The following is a 22,886-nucleotide window of genomic DNA, read 5'->3' on the forward strand; positions in this document are numbered from 1 at the left end:
CCTGGTGGACATGTCATCTGTTCCACCATGGACTCTGTCAATGAGTCAGGACCTTCTAATCCAAGGTCCATTCAAGCATCCAAATCCAACTTCTCTGCGTCTGACCGCTTGGAGATTGAACGCCTGATTCTATCAAAGCGTGGTTTCTCCGAGTCGGTCATTGATACCCTGATTCAGGCTAGAAAGCCTTTCACCAGGAAAATCTATCCTAAGATTTGGCGCAGATATCTTTGTTGGTGTGAATCCAAGGGTTACTCATGGAGTAAGATTCCTAGAATTTTGTCCTTTCTCCAAGGACGATTGGAGAAGGGATTATCAGTTAGTTCCTTAAAAGGACAAATATCTGCTTTGTCTATTCTTTTACACAAACATCTGGCAGATGTCCCAGACGTTCAAGCGTTTAGTCAGGCCTTGGTCAGGATCAAGCCTGTATTTAAACCTGTTGCTCCACCATGGAGCCTAAATTTGGTTCTTAATGTTCTTCAAGGGGTTCCATGTGAACCTATGCATTCCATAGATATTAAGCTTCTATCTTGGAAAGTTTTGTTTTTAGTAGCTATCTCTTCGGCTCGAAGAGTTTCTGAGTTATCTGCTTTACAGTGTGACTCACCTTAGCTAGTTTTCCATGCAGATAAGGTGGTTTTGCGTACCAAACCTGGGTTTCTTCCTAAGGTTGTTTCTAAGCGGAATATCAATCAGGAGATTGTTGTTCCTTCTCTGTGTCCTAATCCTTCATCAAAGAAGGAACGTCTGTTGCACAATCTTGATGTGGTTCGTGCTTTAAAGTTCTACTTACAAGCAACTAAAGATTTCCGTCAAACATCTTCATTGTTTGTTGTTTATTCTGGTAAACTGAGAGGTCAAAAGGCTACGGCTACCTCCTTTTCCTTTTGGCTGAAAAGCTTCATCCGTTTGGCTTATGAGACTGCTGGCCAGCAGCCTCCTGAAAGAATTACTGCTCATTCTACTAGAGCAGTGGCTTCCACATGGGCTTGGTCTTCGCTTCATGCTTTTTACAAATTTTACAAATTTGATACTTTTGCTTCTTCGGAGGCTATTTTTGGGAGAAAGGTTCTACAAGCAGTGGTGCCTTCCGTTTAAGGTACCTGTCTTGTCCCTCCCTTCATCCGTGTCCTAAAGCTTTGGTATTGGTATCCCATAAGTATGGATGAATCCGTGGACTCGATACATCTTACAAGAGAAAACAGAATTTATGCTTACCTGATAAATTTCTTTCTCTTGTGATGTATCAAGTCCATGGCCCGCCCTGTCTATTTAAGACAGGTAGTATATTTTTATTTAAAAAACTTCAGTCACCACTGCACCCTATAGTTTCTCCTTTTTCTTCCTAGCCTTCGGTCGAATGACTGGGGGGTGGAGCTAAGGGAGGAGCTATATGGACAGCTCTGCTGTGGGTGCTCTCTCTGCCACTTCCTGTTGGGAAGGAGAATATCCCATAAGTATGGATGAATCCGTGGACTTGATAAATCACAAGAGAGAAATTTATCAGGTAAGCATAAATTCGGTTTTTGTTATCCTTTATTGGAGAGCAAATCTAGGTAGGTTCATAGGGGCTTAGGAGCGTGCACGTGTATTTAGTAATCTACAGCAGTGATTTGCAACCTTTTTTTTGCCGTGGCACACTTTTTTACATTAAAAAATCCTGTGGCACACCACCATCCTAAAATTTAAAAAAAATCACTCGTAGCCTAATACAGAATATATATTTACACATACACACAAACACACACATACTGTATGTATTGTGCTGTTATGCCATGCTTCCTACAAACTACCCCTGCACTGGGAGTAAAAAACAAGCAAAGTTTAAAAAATATGTCACACTGTTGTCAGTCTGCCGTGGCACACCTGAGGATCTCTCACGGCACACTAGTTGAAAAACACTGATCTACAGCAGCAGTTTCTTTCATGTAATTAACAAGAGTCCATGAGCTAGTGACGTATGGGATATACATTCCTACCAGGAGGGGCAAAGTTTCCCAAACCTTAAAATGCCTATAAATACACCCCTCACCACACCCACAAATCAGTTTTACAAACTTTGCCTCCAAGGGAGGTGGTGAAGTAAGTTTGTGCTAGATTCTACGTTGATATGCGCTCCGCAGCAAGTTGGAGCCCGGTTTTCCTCTCAGCGTGCAGTGAATGTCAGAGGGATGTGAGGAGAGTATTGCCTATTGAATGCAGTGATCTCCTTCTACGGGGTCTATTTCATAAGGTTCTCTGTTATCGGTCGTAGAGATTCATCTCTTACCTCCCTTTTCAGATCGACGATATACTCTTATATTTACCATTTCCTCTACTGATTCTCGTTTCAGTACTGGTTTGGCTTTCTACAAACATGTAGATGAGTGTCCTGGGGTAAGTAAGTCTTATTTTCTGTGACACTCTAAGCTATGGTTGGGCACTTTATTTATAAAGTTCTAAATATATGTATTCAAACATTTATTTGCCTTGACTCAGAATGTTCAACTTTCCTTATTTCCAGACAGTCAGTTTCATATTTGGGATTATGCTTTAATTATCATATTTTTCTTACCTCAAAAATTTGACTTTTTCCCTGTGGGCTGTTAGGCTCGCGGGGGCTGAAAATGCTTCATTTTATTGCGTCATTCTTGGCGCGGACTTTTTTGGCGCAAAAATTCATTTCGTTTCCGGCGTCATACGTGTCGCCGGAAGTTGCGTCATTTTTTTGACGTTATTTTGCGCCAAAAATGTCGGCGTTCCGGATGTGGCGTCATTTTTGGCGCCAAAAGCATTTAGGCGCCAAATAATGTGGGCGTCTTATTTGGCGCCAAAAAATATGGGCGTCGTTTTTGTCTCCACATTATTTCAGTCTCATTTTTCATTTGCTTCTGGTTGCTAGAAGCTTGATGTTTGGCATTTTTTTCCCATTCCTGAAACTGTCTTATAAGGAATTTGATCTATTTTGCTTTATATGTTGTTTTTTCTCTTACATATTGCAAGATGTCTCACGTTGCATCTGAGCCAGAAGATACTACAGGAAAACCTCTGCCTGCTGGATCTACCAAAGCTAAGTGTATCTGCTGTAAACTTTTGGTAGCTATTCCTCCAGCTGTTGTTTGTATTAAATGTCATGACAAACTTGTTAATGCAGATAATATTTCCTTTAGTGATGTACCATTGCCTGTTGCAGTTCCCTCAACATCTAAGGTGCAGAATGTTCCTGATAACATAAGAGATTTTGTTTCTGAATCCATAAAGAAGGCTTTGTCTGTTATTTCTCCTTCTAGTAAACGTAAAAAGTCTTTTAAATCTTCTCTCTCTACAGATGAATTTTTAAATGAACACCATCATTCTGATTCTTTGGACTCTTCTGGTTCAGAGGATTCTGTCTCAGAGATTGATGCTGATAAATCTTCATATTTATTTAAGATGGAATTTATTCGCTCTTTACTTAAAGAAGTACTATTTGCTTTAGAAATAGAGGATTCTAGTCCTCTTGATACTAATTCTATACGTTTGGATAAGGTTTTTAAAGCTCCTGCGGTTATTCCAGAAGTCTTTCCTGTTCCTAATGCTATTTCTGCAGTAATTGCTAAGGAATGGGATAGATTGGGTAATTCATTTACTCCTTCTAAACGTTTTAAGCAATTATATCCTGTTCCGCCTGACAGATTAGAATTTTGGGACAAAATCCCTAAAGTTGATGGGGCTATTTCTACCCTTGCTAAACGTACTACCATTCCTACATCAGATGGTACCTCGTTTAAGGATCCTTTAGATAGAAAAATTGAATCTTTTCTAAGAAAAGCTTATCTATGTTCAGGTAATCTTCTTAGACCTGCTATATCATTGGCTGATGTTGCTGCAGCTTCAACTTTTTGGTTGGAAACTCTAGCGCAACAAGTAACAAATCGTGATTCTCATGATATTATTATTCTTCTCCAGCATGCTAATAATTTCATCTGTGATGCCATTTTTGATATTATTAGAGTTGATGTTAGATTTATGTCTCTGGCTATCTTAGCCAGAAGAGCTTTATGGCTTAAGACTTGGAATGCTGATATGGCTTCTAAATCAACTCTACTTTCCATTTCTTTCCAGGGAAACAAATTATTTGGTTCTCAGTTGGATTCTATTATTTCAACTGTTACTGGTGGGAAAGGAACTTTTTTACCACAGGATAAAAAGTCTAAAGGTAAAAACAGGGCTAACAATCGTTTTCGTTCCTTTCGTTTCAACAAAGAACAAAAGCCTGATCCTTCGTTCTCAGGAGCAGTTTCAGTTTGGAAACCATCTCCAGTCTGGAATAAATCCAAGCCTGCTAGAAAGGCAAAGCCTGCTTCTAAGTTCACATGAAGGTACGGCCCTCATTCCAGTTCAGCTGGTAGGGGGCAGGTTACGTTTTTTCAAAGAAATTTGGATCAGTTCTGTTCACAATCTTTGGATTCAGAACATTGTTTCAGAAGGGTACAGAATTGGTTTCAAGATGAGACCTCCTGCAAAGAGATTTTTTCTTTCCCATGTCCCAGTAAATCCAGTGAAAGCTCAAGCATTTCTGAATTGTGTTTCAGATCTAGAGTTGGCTGGAGTAATTATGCCAGTTCCAGTTCCGGAACAGGGGATGGGGTTTTATTCAAATCTCTTCATTGTACCAAAGAAGGAGAATTCCTTCAGACCAGTTCTGGATCTAAAATTATTGAATCGTTATGTAAGGATACCAACGTTCAAGATGGTAACTGTAAGGACTATATTGCCTTTTGTTCAGCAAGGGAATTATATGTCCACAATAGATTTACAGGATGCATATCTGCATATTCCGATTCATCCAGATCATTATCAGTTCCTGAGATTCTCTTTTCTAGACAAGCATTACCAATTTGTGGCTCTACCGTTTGGCCTTGCTACAGCTCCAAGAATTTTCACAAAGATTCTCGGTGCCCTTCTGTCTGTAATCAGAGAACAGGGTATTGTGGTATTTCCTTATTTGGACGATATCTTGGTACTTGCTCCGTCTTTACATTTAGCAGAGTCTCATACGAATCGACTTGTGTTGTTTCTTCAAGATCATGGTTGGAGGATCAATTTACCAAAAAGTTCTTTGATTCCTCAAACAAGGGTAACCTTTCTGGGTTTCCAGATAGATTCAGTGTCCATGACTTTGTCTTTAACAGACAAGAGACGTCTAAAATTGATTACAGCCTGTCGAAACCTTCAGTCTCAATCATTCCCTTCGGTAGCCTTATGCATGGAAATTCTAGGTCTTATGACTGCTGCATCGGACGCGATCCCCTTTGCTCGTTTTCACATGCGACCTCTTCAGCTCTGTATGCTGAACCAATGGTGCAGGGATTACACGAAGATATATCAATTAATATCTTTAAAACCGATTGTTCGGCACTCTCTAACGTGGTGGACAGATCACCATCGTTTAATTCAGGGGGCTTCTTTTGTTCTTCCGACCTGGACTGTAATTTCAACAGATGCAAGTCTCACAGGTTGGGGAGCTGTGTGGGGATCTCTGACGGCACAAGGAGTTTGGGAATCTCAGGAGGTGAGATTACCGATCAATATCTTGGAACTCCGTGCAGTTTTCAGAGCTCTTCAGTTTTGGCCTCTTCTGAAGAGAGAATCGTTCATTTGTTTTCAGACAGACAATGTCACAACTGTGGCATACATCAATCATCAAGGAGGGACTCACAGTCCTCTGGCTATGAAAGAAGTATCTCGAATTTTGGTTTGGGCGGAATCCAGCTCCTGTCTAATCTCTGCGGTTCATATCCCAGGTGTAGACAATTGGGAAGCGGATTATCTCAGTCGCCAAACGTTGCATCCGGGCGAATGGTCTCTTCACCCAGAGGTATTTCTTCAGATTGTTCAAATGTGGGGGCTCCCAGAGATAGATCTGATGGCCTCTCATCTAAACAAGAAACTTCCCAGGTATCTGTCCAGATCCCGGGATCCTCAGGCGGAGGCAGTGGATGCATTATCACTTCCTTGGAAGTATCATCCTGCCTATATCTTTCCGCCTCTAGTTCTTCTTCCAAGAGTAATCTCCAAGATTCTGAGGGAATGCTCGTTTGTTCTGCTAATAGCTCCGGCATGGCCTCACAGGTTTTGGTATGCGGATCTTGTCCGGATGGCATCTTGCCAACCATGGACTCTTCCGTTAAGACCAGACCTTCTGTCTCAAGGTCCTTTTTTCCATCCGGATCTGAAATCCTTAAATTTAAAGGTATGGAGATTGAACGCTTGATTCTTGGTCATAGAGGTTTCTCTGACTCCGTGATTAATACTATGTTACAGGCTCGTAAATCTGTATCTCGAGAGATATATTATAGAGTCTGGAAGACTTATATTTCTTGGTGTCTTTCTCATCATTTTTCTTGGCATTCTTTTAGAATACCGAGAATTTTACAGTTTCTTCAGGATGGTTTAGATAAGGGTTTGTCCGCGAGTTCTTTGAAAGGACAAATCTCCGCTCTTTCTGTTCTTTTTCACAGAAAGATTGCTATTCTTCCTGATATTCATTGTTTTGTACAAGCTTTGGTTCGTATAAAACCTGTCATTAAGTCAATTTCTCCTCCATGGAGTTTGAATTTGGTTTTGGGAGCTCTTCAAGCTCCTCCGTTTGAACCTATGCATTCATTGGACATTAAATTACTTTCTTGGAAAGTTTTGTTCCTTTTGGCCATCTCTTCTGCTAGAAGAGTTTCTGAATTATCTGCTCTTTCGTGTGAGTCTCCTTTTCTGATTTTTCATCAGGATAAGGCGGTGTTGCGAACTTCTTTTGAATTTTTACCTAAAGTTGTGAATTCCAACAACTTTAGTAGAGAAATTGTGGTTCCTTCATTATGTCCTAATCCTAAGAATTCTAAGGAGAAATCATTGCATTCTTTGGATGTTGTTAGAGCTTTGAAATATTATGTTGAAGCTACGAAATCTTTCCGTAAGACTTCTAGTCTATTTGTTATCTTTTCCGGTTCTAGGAAAGGCCAGAAAGCTTCTGCCATTTCTTTGGCATCTTGGTTGAAATCTTTAATTCATCTTGCCTATGTTGAGTCGGGTAAAATTCCGCCTCAAAGAATTACAGCTCATTCTACTAGGTCAGTTTCTACTTCCTGGGCGTTTAGGAATGAAGCTTCGGTTGACCAGATCTGCAAAGCAGCAACTTGGTCCTCTTTGCATACTTTTACTAAATTCTACCATTTTGATGTATTTTCTTCTTCTGAAGCAGTTTTTGGTAGAAAAGTTCTTCAGGCAGCGGTTTCAGTTTGAATCTTCTGCTTATGTTTTTTGTTAAACTTTATTTTGGGTGTGGATTATTTTCAGCAGGAATTGGCTGTCTTTATTTTATCCCTCCCTCTCTAGTGACTCTTGTGTGGAAAGATCCACATCTTGGGTAGTCATTATCCCATACGTCACTAGCTCATGGACTCTTGTTAATTACATGAAAGAAAACATAATTTATGTAAGAACTTACCTGATAAATTCATTTCTTTCATATTAACAAGAGTCCATGAGGCCCACCCTTTTTTGTGGTGGTTATGATTTTTTTGTATAAAGCACAATTATTCCAATTCCTTATTTTATATGCTTCGCACTTTTTTTCTTATCACCCCACTTCTTGGCTATTCGTTAAACTGATTTGTGGGTGTGGTGAGGGGTGTATTTATAGGCATTTTAAGGTTTGGGAAACTTTGCCCCTCCTGGTAGGAATGTATATCCCATACGTCACTAGCTCATGGACTCTTGTTAATATGAAAGAAATGAATTTATCAGGTAAGTTCTTACATAAATTATGTTTTTTTGCAACATTGTTTGTATCCGTGTTATACGTTATTGAAGTGCTGAAGACGTGCATGCGTCTGAGCTCCTGTAACCCTACCTAAATGTACTTATCAACAAAGGATACAAAGAGAATGCAATGCATTTGCTAATTGAAGTAAATTGGACAGTTATTTTAAACGTTTTATCTAAACCATGAAAGTTTAATTTTAAGTGTCCTTTCTCTTAAGTGTAGTCAGTCCACGGGTCATCCATTACTTATGGAATATATCTCTTCCTAACAGGAAGCTGTAAGAGGATCACCCAGCAGAGCTTCTACATAGCTCCTCCCCTCACATGTCCTATTCAGTCATTCTCTTGCAGCCTAACTAGATAGGTCGCTGTGAGAGGTCTGTGGTGTTTTTTAACTTAGTTTATTTCTACAATCAAAAGTTTGTTATTTTAAATGGCACCGGAGTGTGCTGTTTATTCTCAGGCAGCATTAGAAGAAGAATCTGCCTGCGTTTTCTATGATCTTAGCAGACGTAACTAAGATCCACTGGCGGTTCTCATCTGAGGAGTGAGGTAACTTCAGAGAAGGGGAATAGCATGCAGGGCCCCCCTGCAAATGAGGTATGTGCAGTAATTATTTTTCTGAGGAATGGAATTGACTGAGAAAATACTGCTGATACCATTGTAAAGTAAGTTCAGCCTTAAATGCAGCGATAGCGACTGGTATTAGGCTGATGAGTGTGTGTACACTGAATGTATTTTTCTAAGGAATGGAATTGACTCTGAAAATACTGTTAATACTGAAATAATGTATGAGCCTTAACTGCAGTAAAAGCGACTGGTAGCAGGCTTATTAATAACACTTCATAACTTTTCAAATGTATGTTTAAAACTTTTACTGGCATGTTAATCGTTTTTTGTGAGGTACTTGGTGATAAAACTTATTGGGGCATGATTTTTACCACATGGCCATCTTTGTTTTCTGCATAGAAACAGTTTTCTGAGCTTCCCCACTGTTGTAATATGAGTGGGAGGGGCCTATTTTAGCGCTTTTTTGCGCAGTAAAAATTCAGTCACAATCTGTCTACTTCATCCTCCATGATCCAGATAGTCTCTAGAGAGCTCAGGGGTCTTCAAAATTCATTTTGAGGGAGGTAATCAGTCACAGCAGACCTGTGACAGTGTGTTTTGACTGTGAGAAAAACGTTAATTATTAAATTTTTAATCCGTTTTTGGGTATTAAGGGGTTAATCATCCATTTGCTGGTGGGTGCAATCCTTTGCTAACTTAATACATTTACTGTGAAAAATTGGTTGCTGTAACTATTTTGGTTCATTGTTATTTCAACTGTGACAGCTTTTTGTGCTTCTTAAAGGCACAGTAGCGTTTTTTATATTGCTTGTAAATTTATTTAGAAAAGTATTTCCAAGCTTGCTAGTCTCATTGCTAGTCTGTTTAAACATGTCTGACACAGATGAATCTCTTTGTTCACTATGTTTAAAGGCCAATGTGGAGCCCAATAGAAATTTATGTACTAATTGCATTGATGCTACTTTAAATAAAAGTCAATCTTTACATGTAAAGAAATTATCACCAGACAACGAGGGGGAAGTTATGCCGACTAACTCTCCCCACGTGTCGGTACCTTCGCCTCCCGCTCAGGAGGTGCGTGATTTTGTGGCGCCAAGTACATCAGGGAGGCCCTTACAAATCACTTTGCAAGACATGGCTACTGTTATGACAGAAGTATTATCTAAATTGCCAGAATTAAGAGGCAAGCGCGATAGCTCTGGGTTAAGGACAGAGCGCGCGGATGAGGTGAGAACCATGTCAGATACTGCGTCACAGTTTGCAGAACGTGAAGACGGAGAGCTTCATTCTGTGGGTGACTGATCTGATCCAGGGAGACTGGATTCAGAGATTTCTAATTTTAAATTTAAGCTTGAGAACCTCCGCATATTGCTAGGGGAGGTATTAGTGGCTCTGAATGATTGTAACACGGTTGCAATCCCAGAAAAATTATGTAGGTTGGATAGATACTATGCGGTACCGGTGTGTACTGACGTGTTTCCTATACCTAAAAGGCTTACAGAGATTATTAGCAAGGAGTGGGATAGATCTGGTGTGCCCTTTTCCCCTCCTCCCATATTTAGGAAAATGTTTCCTATAGACGCCACCACACGAGAATTATGGCAGACGGTCCCTAAGGTGGAGGGAGCCGTTTCTACTTTAGCTAAGCGTACCACTATCCCGGTGGAGGATAGTTGTGCCTTTTCAGATCCAATGGATAAGAAATTAGAGGGTTACCTTAAGAAAATGTTTGTTCAACAAGGTTTTATCTTACAGCCCCTTGCATGCATTGCGCCTGTCACTGCTGCGGCGGCATTCTGGTTTGAGTCTCTGGAAGAGGCCATTCGCACAGCTCCATTGGATGAAATTATGAACAAGCTTAAAACACTTAAGCTAGCTAACGCATTTGTTTCTGATGCCGTCGTACATTTAACCAAACTTACGGCTAAGAACTCCGGATTCGCCATCCAAGCGCGCAGAGCGCTATGGCTTAAATCCTGGTCAGCTGACGTGACTTCTAAATCTAAATTGCTTAATATTCCTTTCAAAGGGCAGACCTTATTCGGGCCCGGCTTGAAAGAAATTATAGCTGACATTACGGGAGGTAAGGGCCATGCTCTACCTCAGGACAGGGCCAAATCAAAGGCCAAACAGTCTAATTTTCGTGCCTTTCGTAACTTCAAGGCTGGAGCAGCATCAACTTCCTCCTCTCCAAAACAGGAAGGAGCTGTTGCTCGTTACAGGCAGGGCTGGAAAGTTAACCAGTCCTGGAACAAGGGCAAGCAGGCCAAGAAACCTGCTGCTGCCTCCAAGACAGCATGAAGAGAGGGCCCCCTATCCGGAAACGGATCTAGTGGGGGGCAGACTTTCTCTCTTCGCCCAGGCTTGGGCAAGAGATGTCCAGGATCCCTGGGCGTTGGAGATCATATCTCAGGGATATCTCCTGGACTTCAAAACTTCTCCTCCACGAGGGAGATTTCATCTTTCAAGGTTATCAGCAAACCAAATAAAGAAAGAGGCGTTTCTACGCTGTGTACAAGACCTTTTACTAATGGGGGTGATCCACCCAGTTCCGCGGACGGAACACGGCCAGGGATTCTATTCAAATCTATTTGTGGTTCCCAAGAAAGAGGGAACCTTCAGACCAATCTTGGACTTAAAAATCCTAAACAAATTCCTAAGAGTTCCATCATTCAAAATGGAAACTATTCGAACCATCCTTCCCATGATCCAAGAGGGTCAGTACATGACCACAGTGGATTTAAAGGATGCCTACCTTCACATACCGATTCACAAGGATCATTATCGGTACCTAAGATTTGCTTTCCTAGACAGGCATTACCAGTTTGTAGCTCTTCCCTTCGGATTAGCTACGGCTCCAAGAATCTTTACAAAAGTTCTGGGCTCACTTCTGGCGGTACTAAGACCGCGAGGCATAGCGGTGACTCCGTACCTAGACGACATTCTGATACAAGCGTCAAGTTTTCAAACTGCCAAGTCTCATACAGAGATAGTTCTGGCATTTCTGAGGTCGCATGGGTGGAAGGTGAACGTGGAAAAGAGTTCTCTATTACCACTTACAAGAGTTCCCTTTCTAGGGACTCTTATAGATTCTGTAGAGATGAAAATTTACCTGACAGAGGCCAGGTTTTCAAAACTTCTAAATGCTTGCCGTGTCCTTCATTCCATTCCACACTCGTCAGTAGCTCAGTGCATGGAAGTAATCGGCTTAATGGTAGCGGCAATGGACATAGTACCATTTGCGCGCCAGCATCTCAGACCGCTGCAATTGTGCATGCTAAGTCAGTGGAACGGGGATTACTCAGATTTGTCCCCCCTACTAAGTCTGGATCAAGAGACCAGAGATTCTCTTCTATGGTGACTCTCTCGGCCACATCTGTCCAAGGGGATGACCTTTCGCAGGCCAGATTGGACGATTGTAACAAGACGCCAGCCTTCTAGGCTGGGGCGCAGTCTGGAACTCCCTGAAAGCTCAGGGATTATGGACTCAGGAGGAGAAACTCCTCCCAATAAATATTCTGGAATTAAGAGCAATATTCAATGCTCTCCTAGCTTGGCCTCAGTTAGCAACTCTGAGGTTCATCAGATTTCAGTCGGACAACATCACGACTGTGGCTTACATCAACCATCAAGGGGGAACCAGAAGTTCCCTAGCGATGTTGGAAGTCTCAAAGATAATTCGCTGGGCAGAGTCTCACTCTTGCCACCTGTCAGCGATTTACATCCCAGGCGTAGAGAACTGGGAGGCGGATTTTCTAAGTCGCCAGACTTTTCATCCGGGGGAGTGGGAACTTCATCCGGAGGTCTTTGCTCAACTGATTCTTCGTTGGGGCAAACCAGATCTGGATCTCATGGCGTCTCGCCAGAACGCCAAGCTTCCTTGTTACGGATCCAGGTCCAGGGACCCGGGAGCAGTGCTGATAGATGCTCTGACAGCCCCTTGGGTCTTCAACATGGCTTATGTGTTTCCACCATTCCCGATGCTTCCTCGTTTGATTGCCAAGATCAAACAGGAGAGAGCTTCGGTGATTCTGATAGCGCCTGCGTGGCCACGCAGGACCTGGTATGCAGACCTAGTGGACATGTCGTCCTGTCCACCGTGGTCTCTGCCTCTGAGATAGGACCTTCTAATTCAGGGTCCTTTCAAACATCCAAATCTAATTTCTCTGAGGCTGACTGCATGGAGATTGAACGCTTGATTCTATCAAAGCGTGGCTTCTCGGAGTCGGTTATTGATACCTTAATACAGGCTAGGAAACCTGTTACCAGAAAAATTTACCATAAGATATGGCGTAAATATTTATATTGGTGCGAATCCAAGAGTTACTCATGGAGTAAGGTTAGGATTCCTAGGATATTGTCCTTTCTACAAGAGGGTTTAGAAAAGGGCTTATCTGATAGTTTGTTAAAGGGACAGATTTCTGCTCTGTCTATTCTTCTACACAAACGTCTGGCTGAAGTTCCAGACGTTCAGGCTTTTTGTCAGGCTTTAACTAGGATTAAGCCTGTGTTTAAGACTGTTGCTCCGCCGTGGAGCTTAAATTTAGTTCTTAATGTTCTTCAAGGCGTTCCATTTGAACCCCTTCATTCCATTGATATCAAGCTGTTATCCTGGAAAGTTTTGTTTTTGGTGGCTATTTCCTCGGCTCGAAGAGTCTCTGAGTTATCTGCCTTACATTGTGATTCTCCTTATCTGATTTTTCATTCAGACAAGGTAGTTCTGCGTACTAAACCTGGGTTATTACCTAAGGTAGTTACTAACAGGAATATCAATCAAGAGATTGTTGTTCCATCACTGTGTCCTAACCCTTCTTCAAAGAAGGAACGACTTTTGCATAATTTGGACGTAGTCCGTGCCCTGAAGTTCTATTTGCAGGCAACTAAAGATTTTCGTCAAACTTCTTCCCTGTTTGTCGTTTACTCTGGACAGAGAAGAGGTCAAAAGGCTTCGGCTACCTCTCTCTCTTTTTGGCTTCGTAGCATAATACGTTTAGCCTATGAGACTGCTGGACAGCAGCCTCCTGAAAGGATTACAGCTCATTCTACTAGAGCTGTGGCTTCCACCTGGGCCTTTAAAAATGAGGCCTCTGTTGAACAGATTTGCAAGGCTGCGACTTGGTCTTCGCTTCACACCTTTTCAAAATTTTACAAATTTTACACTTTTGCTTCTTCGGAGGCTATTTTTGGGAGAAAGGTACTTCAGGCAGTGGATCCTTCTGTTTAATGTTCCTGCCTTGTCCCTCCCTTCATCCGTGTACTTTAGCTTTGGTATTGGTATTCCATAAGTAATGGATGACCAGTGGACTGACTACACTTAACAAGAGAAAACATAATTTATGCTTACCTGATAAATTTATTTCTCCTGTAGTGTAGTCAGTCCACGGCCCGCCCTGTTTTTACGGCAGGTCTAAATTTTAATTAAACTCCAGTCACCACTGCACCCTATGGTTTCTCCTTTCTCGTCTGCTTTGGTCGAATGACTGAATATGACATGTGAGGGGAGGAGCTATGTAGCAGCTCTGCTGGGTGATCCTCTTGCAGCTTCCTGTTAGGAAGAGATATATTCCATAAGTAATGGATGACCCGTGGACTGACTACACTACAAGAGGAATAAATTTATCAGGTAAGCATAAATTATATTTTTTCTCAAGCTTACCTGAGAGAAAGTGAAACAAGTACAATATTCAGATGTATTTTACAGCTATAGGAAGGAAAATACATAATTGTATATTGTAATAATGTTTCACTTTCAATAATGTCATTTTTTTGCATTATTAAAATGCTGAGGTTAATGTTGCTTTAAGATATTAAATAGCCATAGAATTTTATTCCGTAACGAGGCAGAAGATATTGGCTTCACATGTTCTGATGACGGGTACATATGTCACTATGTCATTCTAAGTTACTGTTATTTACACTCTATTACTTTAAAACATAAATTTAAAAAAAAAAGCGTGAGGAATAAAACCCACACACAAACTAATCTATTTTTAAGCAGATATTTTGTTTGTGCAGCATTTAACAGTGGAACTTTTTGTTGTTAAATCCTCTTAAACGGAGTTACTTACATTTTCTTACAGATGAAGTCTGTGCCGTACTGAAGTTGGATAATACTGTAGTTGGTCAGACCCCCTGGAAACCTATTTCCAATCAGTCGTGGGATCAGAAGTTTACACTGGAGCTGGACAGGGTAATGAGTCTTAAAAAGAGTTTATTTTTCTAATAAAAATAATGTGACTTAAAAACATCTATTGCATGAATTCACATTAAAACTATTTCAGTTTATTAATAAAGAGCTAGGAGCAGACACGGGTGTTTTATAAACTATTCATTATGTATATTTTTATGTGTCAAAAAGAAGCTGCGGATTTGTCAAGATTAGTTTGTTTAATCAGGGAAGAATCTTACTAGGCTAGTCAATTATAAAACATAGGGAACTTTTACACTACATTGTGTGCAGATTTTCCAGTTTTATTTTTGTGCACTTTCCAAAGGTATAGTCTTAGCAAATTATTAACAATGGTGATGTGAACCTTTTTTTTCTGGATCCACGTTCAAAGTGTTTAAAAATCCTCTGGTAGGTATATGTGGGAGCATGTATAAAGGACTCCCTCTCCTATAATTTGCTAAGACTATACATCTGGAAAGTTATTGATAAGATGTTCAGATATTTTGAGGTTGTGAAATAAAGTATAAATTCATTTCTGATAAACCATTAGAGCCTCAACATTTTTTGATATATATATATATATATATATATATTAGTGAATAGATTTCCTTCTTCGTCAGAGGTATTTGTGCGTTTAAGTGTGTGTGTATGTATGTATATATATATATATATGTGTGTATATATATGTGTGTGTATATATATATATATGTGTATATGTGTGTGTATATATAATGTGGCCCTCTGTTTACAACGGTTCAATTTGCACCGTTTCAGAATAACAACCTTTTTTTTCAGTCATCTGACTGCTATTGAAAAGCATTGAGAAGCAGTGCATTGATTTAAATAGCCAGTAGGTGGAGCTGTCTGCTTGTGTTGCAGCAAAGATATGCAAGCCAAGCAAGCTGAAATTAATCAGTTTAACCAGACCTGAGCTATCGAGCAGCTTGCAAAGGAACAAGATATTCCTGTCTATAAATCAGTCCAGATTGGAATGCATATAAAGAACTGTTTGCAGAAAAATGCAAGTGAAGTCTGTTGTGTGATTATTTTATTAGTTTTATAATGCTGTTTAGCAAATGTTTTTGTTCATTTAACTTAGTTTAATTATATATTCTGTGTTGTGTGATTATTTTATTAGATTTATAATGCTGTTTAGCATTTAAAGTCTTCATTTCAAAGCTTTAAAAATAATGTATTAGGTGTTATTTATGCCAATTTTGAGAGGGGCCTGGAACCTAACTCCCTCACTTCCCATTGACTTACAATATAAACTGGGTTTTAATTTACAACCATTCCTTCTGGAACCTAACCCGGCATAAACTGAGGACTACCTGTAAACACACACACACACACACACACACACACAGTATATGTGTACACCTGTCCAGTGCACCTATGTGAGCTTGTTGGACATTATTTTCCAAAACAATGGGCATTAATATGTAGTTGCACTCTCCCTCCCCTTCCTTGTGGCCATCCCTCTTCTACAAAGGCTTTCCACAAGATTTTGGAGTGTGACTGTGGGAGTTAATACCCATTCTGGAAAAAGAGCATTTGTGAGATCAGGCACTGATGTTGGATGAGAAGATTTGGCTCTCAATTAGCATTCCAGTTCATCCAAAGGTGTTCAGTGGGGTTAAGGTCAGGGCTATGTACCACTTTGCTTCATAAGCTACAGTTTGGGGAAGGCCCTTTGCTGTTCCTGCATGACTGTACCCTGTGCACAGTGAGGTTTGATGAGTTTGGTGTGGAGGATCTCAAGTTGCCGGCACAGAGACCTGATATCAACCTCATTGAACACCTTTGGGATGAATTTAAACACTGATTGCAAGCCAGACCTTACAAACGCTATTATGGCAGAATGGGCAGAAATATATAAAAACTATTAAAGACAAATTATATCAAACAGATGAGTGGGGCATTTTAAACTCTCTTAAAAAAAAAAAAAAAAAATCTTATGCCAAAAAAAATAAATAGCTTTTATCATTTTGTAACTTGCAGAGAAATGTCATGTTTGCTCATTATTGGTCTATAGGATAGGAGCTCCCGGGTGAAACTCCCTCTGCTCTATATGGCTGGAACAGACACCAATAGCACAAAACACAGTTTGTTTTTACCTCTGTATAATAACATTCATTTGGAGAAAAAAAAATACATTGAAATTTGCTCTTTTATATCCAGCAAAGTGGGGGGTTTGAGAAAGAAATAGTTTTTTGTTACCTGTCACCAATAAAATTAATCTTTTATAGTCCATGTCCTTTTAAATATTTTGGAAATGTAACTTAATTGACATAAATTAAGGATCTAGTGAGCTTTCTGGTTCATTTTAGTTATTAGTCAAATTAAAGGGACATGAAACCCAGAAATGTTCTTTCATGATTAAGATGGAGAACACAATTTTTAACACATTTCCAATGTACTACTTTTTATCTATTTTGCTTAGTTTGTTTGATATCCTTTGTTGATGAGCATACCTAGGTAGGCTCAGGAGCTGGGAGCTAGCTGCACATAAGATGCCTGTTGTCATTCACTTTACTGATGTGTACAGCTAGCTCCCTGTAGCGCATTGCTGCTCCTTCAATAAAGGGGATACCAAGAAAAATCGGTAATAGAAGTAAATTAGAAAGTTGTTTGCAAATCTTTGCTCTATCTGAATCATGAGATAAAAATTTGAGGTTTCATGTCCCTTTAAGGCTTAGACTCTTAAACTCCTAAAATATTTAGCAAACTTTTAATGGGCTTAAAAGGCAGTTACATTATGACAGTAATTGAGCTTTTAAATGTTAAAGGGACAGTTTTTACGCTAAAGTTTTCTCCCCTTTTAATTTGTTCCTAATTTACTTTACCTGCTGGAGTGTATGAAATCTATTTACAATGAAGGTAAATGAGACATTTGAAAACAACTGATTTACAGATTATAGTCCAAATTTGTTTGATTCCTGAAGACTTAAAATATAAAGTATCAATTGACTTTTTTTTTATTTATTTCCTACGCTTTTCTATTAGTCGCGAGAATTGGAGATTTCCGTATTTTGGCGTGATTGGAGATCTCTATGTGCAGTCAAATTTCTGAGACTAGAAGACTTTTTAGACAACCAGCGTCACGGAATGTGCCTTTATCTAGAGCCACAGGGCACCTTGTTTGCTGAGGTGAGAAACTGGAACTTGAATAAACGGGATATTGATCATGGCACATGGATCATTCAACTAAATGAACTGCAGTATAACATTTATGTGGTGAATTCAATGTAGATGTTTGACATTTTTATCCGTGTATATGTATCAAAGTTTCTAGTGTTTTTTGTTTGTTTTTCAATTTTTTTTTTTTTATTATATAAATCCCAACTGTAAACCAAGCCATAGTTTTCTTATAGCCAGTTTTGTTTTGTTTTTTGTTGTTGTTTTTTTGTTACATTATGTACTTTCACTAATAAATGTGGAAAACATCTATTGACGTTTTCTTGTATTACGATGGTATATTTCTTGTCACTTTGTTCTTTCTGTAGTGAACCTTAATGTAATCGTCTGTTTTATTACAAACCGTAAACCAACAAGCCGTACTGCTGCATTATAAGACTTCCGATTGATCCCCGCTCAGCAATTAACTTTTAATACATTTCTATATACAGGTTACATTTTTTAATCCGGTTATTGAAAGAAGACCAAAGCTTCAGAGGCAAAAGAAAATCTTTTCAAAACAACAAGGTAGATCCAGTTTAACGAGCAAGAAGTGTAGATTTGGTAGTCAATTACAAGAACGTCTCAGTGCTTCTTGTATCTCTTATTTGACTGTATTTGAAACCTTTATTTAAATAGATGAATTAACTGACAAATGAAATATACAGAGTATAGCATACAACATGCTAGATATAGATAACAGATCTCTAGCCCTTATACTTAAATACTTTACTGATGAAAGTAGCAGTGGCTGTTGCATTTAGCCTTTAAGACTACAGGATACAGAATATGTTAGGTTTCATGTACCTTACGGAGGAGACAAAGGCATCATGGAAGTTTAATTTTGACTTTTACTGTCCCTTTAATCTTTTTAGTCTAAGCCAGTCTCCACGCTCAAAACATTCTGTGCTCCAATAGGCTTTAGAAATGCCCCAGTGTAACTGCCTTACTGATATTACCGAGTCCCATACTCTTATGCTCTTTAAATAAGTTCCTGACATCCGTTCCACTAAAGAACAAACTACATGTATCTCATGTAAGACTAAATTGAAAAACAAAATTCCATAGATTGATACAAATCAGTGTACATTTTCCAATACAAATTCTTCACAACTATATACATCTATATGGACTGACTTCTAGTTGAGAATAGATACCGAGTGAGAGACTTCTCATGCCCTACTCATTGAAACCATATCATTCTTATTCAACAACCCCCCCACCCCATCGTAATATGTACTATAATTTAAATACTTTCTCTAAGTGATCAGTTGATTTCAGCAGTATTCCTTGCATCCATATTTTTGTCTCTGTATTTACAATTAACCTTGTAATTTGTATATTTTATTATTTTTGTGTATTGTGTAGTTTATAAATGTTAGTGTCAAGGCATTATTTTTTCACAGGAATTGTTTCTGTAAAAAATAATTGTCATCAATTCATTTGTACGTTTGTTTTCTTTGGTGTGTGAATATAATTTGCACTTATTGTTTAAATAGTCATATGTGTTCAATAATCTTTTGGCTAGTACATAATAATATTGATCATAATATTTTAAACAAAAAAAAATCTTGAATAATTTTTAAAAAATGATTTTGTAATATTTCATTTTCTCATGATGAATTGTTTGCCCTGGGTACAAGCAGATTAATGTTTTTAATACTGATCTTATTTATTATAAAGACGTATTATAAATTCTGTGATATGCTGTCTTTAGGCAAAACATTCCTACGGGCTCCTCAGATGAATATTAATATTGCCACATGGGGGCGGCTGGTGAGACGAGCGATACCAACAGTTAATCACTCCGGCACTTATAGCCCCCAGGTTACTATTCCTTCGTCAGTACCTATAGTGGATATTCGAAACATGGAATTATCACCGTCAGCCAGGTATTTAACTGAATGAAAACCTTTGTATATTTCATATTTTCTCTGAGGCTTTCTGCTGCTATGACCTTCTTCGCTTTTTTTTTTTTTTTCTTCTCATATACAAATACTTCTTCCTATGGATAATCGAGAATATTAGTCAAAATAATTTAAAGGGACTTGAAACCCAAAATTTTTCTTTCATGATTCAGATAGAATATAATTTTAAACAACGTTCCAATTTACTTCTATTATTTAATTTGCTTCCTTCTCTTGTTATCCTTTTATCTAGGCAAACTCATGAGCAGCAGAGAACCTAGGTTCTAGCTGTTGATTGGCGGCTGCATATATATTTTGATTGTGATTGGCTCACCTATGTGTTCAGTTAGAAACCAGTAGTGCGTTGCTGCTCCTTCAACAAATGATACCAAGAGAATAAAACAAATTAGATAATAGAAGTAAATTAGACAGTTGTTTAAAATTGTATCCTCTATCTGAATCATGAATGAAAAAAATTGCGTTTCATGTCCCTTTAAACATTAACGTGAAGGTAAACTTTGATGAATGAAAGTCCGGTTTTTAAAAATACTATTAAAAACAAGGGCACTTTCATTCATCAAAGTTTAGAAAGCAGCCGTTTTGTTTATAAACTTACCTCTCTCCTCTTCAGCCGGAGCAGCTTCCCCGCCTGAAGATCTTCTCTTCACACGTCATCAATGACTAATCCGATTAGTCATTGCTGACGTGTGAAGAGAGGATCTCCGTGTGGGTTAAGCTGCTCCGGCTGTGAAAAGAAGAAAGGTACCTTTTTTAAACAAAACGGCTGCTTTCTAAACTTTGATGAATGAAAGTGCCCCTGTTTTTACTAGTATTTTTAAAAACCGGACTTTCATTCATCAAAGTTTACCTTCACTTTAACACCAATGTTTCAGATTCCCTTCGTATGTCTCTTTTGTGGCATTTACAAAACATTAAAGTTACAGTGAGCAGACTTACCCCTGTTATCTTCATTAAAGAAACCCTTCAGAAATCTTTTATGGTTTTTATTTAAAAAAATCAAACTATTTTTTATTTACACTCAAATGGCCCATCTACCTCCATTAAAAAAAAGAAGTAATTGAGCAGAACAGCCCCATGCAAGAGTATTGCCATTGCGCTAGTTGAGTGTGTTGCATTAGCCATTTAATATATCACTCTTGTTTTTTACCTTAGCCAGTGTTTAACCCCACTGGGTAGAAGCCACCGTTGAAATGGCAAATGTACATTTGTGCTAATAGTTTGTCTCCTATTGGTCTCCAGGTCGCTGCGAGTGCGACTGTTTTTTAATGAAACCAAAATTTAGCTATGCGCCTTTTTATCTTCAAACTCTTGTAAAATTGTATCTGTCTAAACATTTACAAGTAAAGAGTAATTTTTAAAAATACCTGGAAGCTAAAAGACCAATTATCTTGGCTCACCTTCATAGTAGTCATCCGTAAATATTATTTTCCCTTTAAGGTTTCAGGCTCGGTGTAATAATTTCCTCTGAAGACTTGTGTGATGCACCAGTGTTCACCTTTGTGATCCTGTTGGATTTACATGCTACTTCTAAGGAAAAATGTAAAGAAACCCCAACATTTTCTTTCATTATTCAGATAGAAGTAAATTAGAAAGTTGTTTTAAATTGTATGCCCTATAATTATTTTGTCTTTGTTTTCTTGTTATCCTTTGTTGCAAAGTAAGAAGGCAAGTTTAGGGGTGTGTACTTGTGCTGGAGCACTATACAGCAGCAGTTTTGCGACAGTGTTATACATTAGCAAGAACACTAGATGGCAGCACTATTTCCTTTAATGTAGTTTTCCCGACATCTAGATTTCTCCAACAAAGAATAACCCTAGAACTCAGCCAACTTGATAATAGAAGTAATTTGGAAACTTTTTTTTTTTTAATTTAAATTATATTCTCTATATGAATCATGAATAAAAAATGTAGGGTTTTGTGTCCCTTTAACCATGATTTCTCCTTTTTTTCTACCCTCCATTGTATTTTAGTGCTTTGGCATTTCTTCATCGGTTAATTCTTCTAGAGTGAGCTAAGATAAATGGAAATTAAATTATATTTGTAATTTCCATATTGTGACTCAGCCCTCTGTGATTTTGTTTAACCATTTCTAAATAACCGCTATGTGGCAGTAAGGAGTTGTTATATCCACCTGAAAAGGTTATGTTTTAGACTTTGTGTTTCTTTTTGCCCCCCTTAAAGGGACACTAAATAGATTTCATGCACCTCCCTCAATAATGGACACCGTTGCCATTTTTTAATTTAAGTGATACTGCTGTTATCTGAAAGAGTTGCTGCCCATGTGCAACACACATCAGCTCTGGAATGTTATAAGTTCAACATGAGGGCATGAGGGAGGTGAAGAATAACCTCAATACTATGGTTCTAAAATGTATTTAATGTTTAATGTCCAATTTAAAAGGGAGCTATTTGTTTTTGAGTGTTTGACGAACAAGCCAATATATGAAAATTACAATAAGATTTCTGTTATCACTAAGCTATTGCTGTAGCAGGACTCCCAGCGCATTCCACTTTGGTTTACTGGCGCAAGCAGACTGATCCTCTAGTCTTAACTTTGACAAGGTGCCTGAGCAAATCTGTGCCCTTATAGTTTTATATGGATAAACCTAGTTTGTAACCTGCTCACATCTGGTTTTTAAAGGGACTTAAAAGTTGAAATTAAGCAGCGTTATGCTAAACACCTGTAAACCTCTACAGGAGTCACTGCAACTGAACATATATTTTCTTTTAAAGCGAGTCTGCGGTAGGCAAGTTGAACTTTGAGGCTGAGCCAGAGGCCCCACCTGCTTCATCGCGACCGTCTTCACTTGGTGATATTTATCAGGCTTCACCAGACAAGTCGCTGATTACTCTATCTCAGGTAAGCCTTAAAAAAAGGTAGATTTTTTTTTTTTTTTTTTTAAACTACACTCGCTATAACTTATTGGCAAATCTAGAGCTGCACGTGACTCTGAGGTCGCACAGATGTCACCCCTCATGTCCGTTACTGTATAAACAAGACAGTGCTTTTTAGCTGTTCTACTTAAAATATAAAACCTTTTGGTAAGAAACCATTCAATCTGCATAAGCAGATATAAACCTAAAATATGAGTAAGAGAATACTTGCACTAAAAATCTTGATCAAATAAAAAAAAAAAACTGGAAAACAGCACACTTGCATGTATGGGGCACAGAAAAAGACTTGCCAAGTCCAGACCAAAATCAAATATCAATATAATTTCCAGCCTCCAAAATAATAAGACCTTTATTTCTTAAATGTT

The 22,886-nt window shown here is 38.7% G+C and overlaps 1 protein-coding gene across 4 annotated transcripts in view; it reads left to right on the forward strand.

The window, feature by feature from the left end:
* PKN2 (protein kinase N2) overlaps positions 1-22,886 on the forward strand; it is a 295,753-nt gene that overhangs the window by 205,582 nt on the left and 67,285 nt on the right. For all 4 annotated transcript variants that reach the window (XM_053693918.1, XM_053693919.1, XM_053693921.1 and 1 more), the window contains exons 8-12: positions 14,433-14,542; positions 17,528-17,671; positions 18,151-18,226; positions 19,416-19,590; positions 22,360-22,486. In XM_053693918.1, coding sequence (XP_053549893.1) covers positions 14,433-14,542; positions 17,528-17,671; positions 18,151-18,226; positions 19,416-19,590; positions 22,360-22,486 — 632 coding nt within the window. The remainder of the gene's footprint in view (positions 1-14,432; positions 14,543-17,527; positions 17,672-18,150; positions 18,227-19,415; positions 19,591-22,359; positions 22,487-22,886) is intronic.

Source organism: Bombina bombina, chromosome 10 (genome assembly GCF_027579735.1).
Source record: "Bombina bombina isolate aBomBom1 chromosome 10, aBomBom1.pri, whole genome shotgun sequence".
Lineage (NCBI taxonomy): Eukaryota > Metazoa > Chordata > Amphibia > Anura > Bombinatoridae > Bombina > Bombina bombina.